Source organism: Aplysia californica, unplaced genomic scaffold, assembly GCF_000002075.1.
Source record: "Aplysia californica isolate F4 #8 unplaced genomic scaffold, AplCal3.0 scaffold01577, whole genome shotgun sequence".
NCBI lineage: Eukaryota > Metazoa > Mollusca > Gastropoda > Aplysiida > Aplysiidae > Aplysia > Aplysia californica.
The window spans coordinates 142001-149447 of record NW_004798847.1 but is presented as its reverse complement, the minus strand read 5'-3'; the positions used below and the strand labels follow the sequence as shown (position 1 = coordinate 149447).

At 42.0% G+C, this 7447-nt stretch overlaps 1 protein-coding gene across 7 annotated transcripts in view; it reads left to right on the top strand.

Moving 5' to 3' along the window:
* Positions 1–279: 279 nt before the first annotated feature.
* The window catches only part of LOC101858239, a 75832-nt gene continuing 68664 nt past the window's right edge, over positions 280–7447 (top strand). For 2 of the 7 annotated variants that reach the window (XM_035973637.1, XM_035973639.1), the window contains exons 1-2: positions 280–2143; positions 7304–7379. In XM_035973637.1, coding sequence (XP_035829530.1) covers positions 7332–7379 — 48 coding nt within the window. In that variant the 5' untranslated portion in view covers positions 280–2143; positions 7304–7331. Of the gene's footprint in view, positions 2144–4056; positions 4098–7303; positions 7380–7447 lie in introns of those variants that run through there. The other 5 variants (XM_035973633.1, XM_035973635.1, XM_035973634.1 and 2 more) reach the window with 5 other exon arrangements.

Here is a 7447-nt window from a genome sequence, read left to right as displayed (position 1 = left end):
AGTTCGTCGGAATTTCAATTGCCCCACTCATTCTTCCTTGTTTCTTTTTATCCCTCTCCCCCCCCTCTCACTTTCTTTTCTTCCCCCTTGTCTCTCTGTCTCTCGGCTCTATCTCTTCTTCCCTCTGTCTCTCTCTCCGGCTCTCTTTCTGCCTCTCTCTCTGCCTCTCTCTCTGCCTCTCTCTCTTTGTCTATCTCTCTCTGTCTCTATGTCTCTCTGTCTCTTTCTTTCTCTCTCTCACCCTCTCTCTCTCTTTCTTTTCTTCCCTCTTTGTCTCTCTGTCTCTCACTCTCTCTTTCTCTTCTTCCCTCTGTCTCTCTGTCTCTCTGTCTCTCTATCTCTCTGTCTCTCTGGTTGATTGCACACCACCCCTCGTCTGTGCTCAGAAATAGAAAAAACATAAACATTTGGAAGCGGAAGCCGCGTTGTCTCTGATTCGAAAGCGAAACTGCATACAGTTGCGAACGTGTTGTCTGTGCCTTGTTGATCTGAATTCGGAACCTAAGGTAATGATCAGATGGCTGTGGTGGTTTATTGTAGCTGAAAGCTTTGCAGTGTAGACTAGTATAGATCTATATCTAGACTCTAGATGATGTATCGTGTAGAACCAAACAAGACCCACAGAGTCTCCCGAGGGAGAGAGACCAGATCTAGACCTCCTTAGATCTATATATCTAGATATAAATTATTATAAATATAAATATAGATCTAGAATCTAGAATGTAGACCTAGGCCTAGGCTTGCCTCTCCTTCTTAGTAGTCCCTCACTTATTATAACTAACTAATGTCCACTGGAACTGCATGCAATGTACTGGCCTTTGTAGAGCTAAATCTAAGTTTGTTTGAAGTTTGATGGGAATAGCACACAGTGAGCCTAACCCTAATTACTAATACTAATACTAATTTAGTAAAACAAATTTAAGCTTCCTCTATTACCGAGTATTGGCATTCACTACTTAATGACTAGATTCTAGATCTAATGGCAATGTTAGATCTATCTCAGCTGGGCACTTTGTAGAGCTAAATCTAGGGTTGTTTAGAAAAGCGTTTGATTGTATATCACACGGTGAGTCGAACGCTTAGTCAACCAAGTAAGCTTCCTATTACTATTATTATCATTACCGACTTAAAATGACATTCACTAACAAATGACTATAATGGCAATGCTCAATGCTAGATCTAGGGTTGTTTAGTGTTTGATTGGAAATGTCACACAGTGAGCCGAACGGTTTTAACTAATTAAAAGTTGGGGGCTCGGGTGACTAATCAACTAAGTGAGTAGGCCTAGATCTCGAACCGTCATTTCAGTTTGGGAAATTTTTCGCAGCTCGTCCGACACAAAAGCATAAGCCTAGATTTTTTGTCGAATAACTTTCGATCCCGTTTACTTTTAACCTAGATTCTCTAAACGGCACTCTTCGAGGGAAGTGGTCCCGGCTTAACACCATAGAAATAACACTAAGACTTGTAGTCAGAAACAAAAACACAAGTCGAGTAAAAAAGCTGTCTTCGGTAATTTTTTTCCCTTACTTCAAGTTTAGAATATTTCCCACATTAATTTTTTAATCGGCTTCCTTTTTTGTTTCCGATTGCAAGTGTTATTTCTACGGAATTAGGCCGGGACTACTTCTCCCGAAGAGTGCCCTCTAAACGAGTGACAACCCCGTTTTGTTTTTTCGAGCAAAACTTTTTTCAACGTTATAGATTGGTGTGGAAGGGCACTTTTCTTAGAGAGGCCAGAATATTGCTCGATATGAGTCGGGCGGAACTATTTTCTTACGGATATTGATAAGTAAATGGGACAAACTGATACAAGACCGGGAACGGTAGCTCGATAACATTAACAATCAGTGCCGTCTGTCTCAAGTCATCCGTAAGAAAATCGTGTCTTTTCATCGGACAGGCTACAGCACGGGCAAAAATAGTTTTGGTGTCGACGGACATCCCCGCTCCGTCCCTCATGTTTAAACTGACTGCGTCAGTGTCGTTCTGTAGGTATTAATTTTAAATAACGTTTCCAAGCCCTCTGACCTGGTAACCGTAACAGTTTTGGTCAGGTCCATTTTTCCCCTTCTCTTTCCCCCGATCTCGGAATCTTCGCGGAGAGGAGCAGCGCCAGCCGTTTGCCAGCGACGAGGAGACGGTGAGTTCTCACGCATCCTCAAACCCGCACACACGCACGCACCAACACACACACACACACACACACACACACACACACACACTCACATATACTCGCGCGCGCTTGGCAGTCCGACCCGAAATAGGTATATTTAATTAAAACATTTCCAGTCGAAAGTCGGGCTTGAGTTGTTTTCTTATTCGTACATTCATATAATATAAGTGAGACAAATTATCGATAAAAGACCAATGCGACAGCCATATACATATATTGTACGCACACAAACACACGCACATGCATGCATGCGCGCACGCACGCACGCATGCACACACGCTTGCACGCATGTACGCACACACTCAGGAAAAAGAGAGAGGGGAGAGAGAGAAAGAGAGGGAGAGAGAGTCAGCAGCACTTCCCGGTGTGTCCCGTAGGTCTGCGCTCATAGAAAAAGCTCACTTTGGGCGTATATTTTTCCAGTCTAGCGGAAAATACAAATCATCGCCAAACCTTTCGTGAAAGAGAAAAAAATATTTTGAAAATAAGGGGCAAAGATGTTGTCACCCCATAACCCCTATTCCCCCCCTCTCTCTGCTCCAACCCACCCTCTTTATCTCTCTCTCTCTCTCTCTCTCTCTCTCTCTCTCTCTCTCTCTCTCTCTCTCTCTCTCTCTCTCTCTCTCTCTCTCTTTTCTCTTCTCTTCTCTCTCTCTTCTCTTCTCTTCTCTTCTCTCTCTCTTCTCTTCTCACTCTCTCTCTCTTTCTCTTCTCTTTTCTCTCTCTCTCTCTCTCTCTCTCTCTCTCTCTCTCTCTCTCTCTCTCACTCTCTCTCTAGGTCATTAGAACCAGAAAACCTTCCTCTATAACACACTGATAATCGGCATGAATCGGAAAGAAAGAAATTTGTTGAAAATACCGTTTAATGGTATATTATCGAAATTATCAAATATCGATACCCGATTATTTAAGAATCGCACGTCATATCTCACACTGCAAACATTTTAAACCACTGTACGGGGCTCTGTTCCTTGAAACTTATGTTTGTTATCCTAAATATGGGAATTTGTGTTCTAAGCCTAAAGATTTTTAACGGGGAGCTAAAAAAGTTTGAGTAGTAATGTACATTGAGTAATCGATACTAGTAGCTGTTTATAAATGAGAGATGAGAGAAAGTGGTGTTGGGGAAGCAGTAAGAAGAAAAAGAAGAAGAAGAAGGAGAAGGAGAAGGAGAAGGAGAAGGAGAAGGAGAAGGAGAAGGAGAAGAATAAGAAGAAGACGAAGAAGAAGAAGAAGAAGAAGACGAAGAAGAAGAAGAAGAAGAAAAGCCAGCCGTAACCATTATTACACTACAGACCGAAGTACAGACGAACAAAAGCACAGAAAAAAAGACGAGGTGTGCAAATCTGCTCTTCCCGTTGTGTCCCGGAGGTCTGCGCTCTTCGATAAAGACGCACTGTATGCGTATTTTATTTCAGTGGACAAACCCTTCGTGAAAGAGAAAGACAATCGTTTGAAAGTTGTTATCTCCCCATACACCTACCCCCCCCCCCTCATCTCTCTCTCTCTCTCTCTCTCTCTCTCTCTCTCTCTCTATTTCTCTCTATCTATTGCTCTCTCACTCTCTATTTCTCTCTCTATCTTTCTCTCTCTGTCTCTCTCTCAATATATTTCTCTCTAGCTCTCTCTCTTTCTCTTCCCCCCCTCTCTCTTTCTATCTCTCTCTTTCTCTCTCTCTCTCTCTCTCTCTCTCTCTCTCTCTCTCTCTCTGTATTTTATAATTTAACTCGCTTGGTCTTTTACGTTCAGTCACGGCTTCCATCGCCTTTCTTCGGTAGATTGCACACCACCCCTCGTTTGTGCTCAGAAATTAGGAAAAACATAAACATTTGCCAAGCGGAAGCCGCGTTGTCGAAAGCGAAACTGCATACAGTTGCGAACGTGTTGTCTGTGCCTTGTTGATCTGAATTCAGAACCTAAGGTAATGATCAGATGGCTGTGGTGGTTTATTGTAGCTGAAAGCTGTGCAGTGTAGGCTAGTGTAGATCTAGATGTAGATTTAGACTCTAGATGTTGTATCATGTAGATCTAGAACCAAGGGAGAGAGACCAGATCTAGACTTAGAATCCAGACCTAGGCCTAGCCTAGGCTTGCCCCTCCTTCTTACTTCTTCTTAGTCCCTAACTTATTATAACTAACTAATGTCCACTGGAACTGCATAGGCTAGTATAGATCTAGATCTAGATTCTAGATGTTGTATCAGTCGTGTAGAACCAAACAAGACTCACAGCTAGGCTTGCTTCTCCTTCTTAGTACTTCTTAGCTCTTAGTCCCTAACTTAGTATAGATGTAGTCTGTAGACTGTAGTGATTCTAACTTATGACCACTGGCACTGCATGCAGTGTACAGGGGTAGGACTGGCCTTTGTAGAGCTAAATCTAGGGTTTTGTGTATAATGGGAATAGCACACGGTGAGCCTAACCTTAATACCTAATACTAATACTAATACTAGATCTAGACTAGATCTAGATCTAGAAGATTCTAATACTAATTTATAACTAATATTTAATCGAAGTGGCTAGCCGTACTTAGATCTAGGTTTGGCCCTATCGACTCAAGCCTGTTAAGTACACAGGTCTCATTAGATCTAGATCTAGATCTAGAAGATTCTAATACTAATTTATAACTAATATTTAATCGAAGTGGCTAGCCGTACTTAGATCTAGGTTTGGCCCTATCGACTCAAGCCTGTTAAGTACACAGGTCTCATTAGATCTAGATCTAGATCTAGATCTAGTAATTATTCAGGTTCAAATGCATGCAAGTCAGAAAGGCACCTTTTTGTTTTGTCTGAAATACAAATACTTTAGGCATTGCAAACTAAAAATTTCTTTTACAATTCAGCCATCAATATTAAGTACGGCTAGCCTGACAGTCTAGCCGTCCTTAAGTACGGCTAGCCTGGCTAAGTACGACTAGACTGCCAGTCTAGCCGTACTTATCTTAGGCCCTATTAACATTAGAAAACAGGAGGTTTAAAATACAAATACATACACTGTCATTAAGGCACCTGGTTTCGTCTCAAATGCAAATACTTTAGGTAGGTACTGCACACTAAAAATGTATATTTACAATTCAGTAGGCCTATTTTTTTGTTAAATGGTCAGTCTAGCCATCATATTAAGAATAAGTACGGCTAGACTGCGAGTCTAGCCGTACTTCTGCCAGTCTAGCCGTCATTAAGTACGGCTAGCCTCTTCCATATTTAATAGGCCACCTCTATTCTCACCCGGAGTGAGAATAGTGCAGGCGAGTCTTGTGGCTATTCTCACCCGGCAAAACCACATATTTCTACACTGTGATAACAGAAAAATTGTAGAATTCTGTGCCGTGAACAAACGTTCCATTACAATTGTAGCCTACTAAAAGCGTACAATTTTGTCTGTGGGCAGTGGAGAGAGAGAGAAAGAGAGAGAGGAGTAGCGCGAGAATTTCCGGGCAAAACAAAATGGCGACCCGCGTAGTTCGGCTCGATTCGAAAAGTTAAATAGCCGTAGCATCTTTGTAGACAACCAAATTTATTTACTTTTGTGTTTTAACATCATTTTTTAACTTTGTTTTGGTCAATTTGATCGTCCACACCGATAGACAGTATTCAGAAAGAGACGGAGAGAGAGAGAAGAGGGGAGGAGTTGATCCTGCGAGAACTTCCGGGCGGGTGAGAATAGCCACTTTCTATTTAATAAAACAAAAGCTTCACTAAGTAATGACTAGATCTAGATCTAGATCTAGATTCTAGATCAAGATCTAATAGCAATGCTAGATCTATCTGAGCTGGGCACTTTGTAGAGCTAGATCTAGGGCTGTTTAGAAAAGTGTTTGATTGGAAATATCACTCGGTGAGCCAAAGGCTTAGTCAACCGAGTGAGAATCCTATTATTATATTATTACCGACTAATGGCATTCACTAACAAATGAGTTATCAAACTTCAAACAAACTTAGATTTAGCTCTACAAAGGCCAGTAATGGCAATGCTTAATGCTAGGACTTGGCTTTGTACAGCTAGATCTAGGGTTGTTTAGTGGTTGATTGGAAATGTCGCACGGTGAGCCGAACGGTTTTAACTAATTAAAAGATGGGGGTTCGGATGGCTAAGTAAGTGAGTGGGTCCAGATCTAGTGAGTTTAGACTCAACAGTAATGTTAAGCAAATGTCGGTGTTTGACACCGTTAACCAAACTGCCCTCTGGGATCAATAAAATTGTAATTTATAAATGTATCTCTTTAATGGTTCACTTTGAAGTCAGTATTCCATGAGTAAGAAACGCGAGTGATTCTTGAATTAAAAAGTGGAGACCTCGAACCGTCATTTCAGTTTGGGAAATTTTCTGCGCTCGTCCGGCGCAAAAACATAGGCCTAGATTTTTTGGCGAATAACTTTCGATCCCGTTTACTTTTAGCCTCGTTTCTCTAAACGGCATTCTTCGAGAGGAGTGGTCCCGGCTTAACTCCAAAGAAATAACACTAAGAGTTTGTAGTCGGAAACAAAAACGGAAGTAGGGTAAAAAAAGCTGTCTTCGGTATTTTTTTGTCGTTCGAATTTAGAATATTTTCATCCTAATTTTTTTCTTCATCGGGTGGCATTGTGACCCTGGCAACTCAAGCCAGCTTTTTTAATCGGCTTCCGTTTGTGTTTCCGATTGCGAGTGTTATTTCTATGGAATAAGGCCGGGACCCCTAATTCTCCCAAAGAGTGCCCTCTAAACGCGTGACAACCCCGTTTTGTCTTTTCGAGCAATACTCATTTCAACATTACAGATTGGTGTGGAAGGGCACTTTTCCTGAGAGGCAAAAATAAAATATTGCTCGATATGAGTCAGGCGGAACTATTTTCTTACGGATATTGATGTAAATGGAACAAGACCGGGAACGGTAGCTCGATAACAATCGATGTCATCTGTCCCAAGTCATCCGTTTAAAAAAGCGTGTCTTTTCGTTGGACGGGCTACAGCACGGGCGAAAATAGTTTTGGTGCGGACGGACATCCCCGCACGGAACCTCAATTTTCAAACTGACTGCGTCACTGTCGTTCTGTAGGTATTAATTCTAAATAACATTTCCAAGCCCTCTGACCTCGTAACCGCAACAATTTTGGTCAGGTCCGTTTTCCCCCTTCTCTTTCCCCAGATCTCGGAATCTTCGCGGACGCAGTATCATGTCTGGAGAGGAACAGCCCCAGCCGTTTGCCAGCGACGAGGAGATGGTGAGTTCTCACGCATCCACACACACACACACACACACACACACACACACACACACACACACACACAC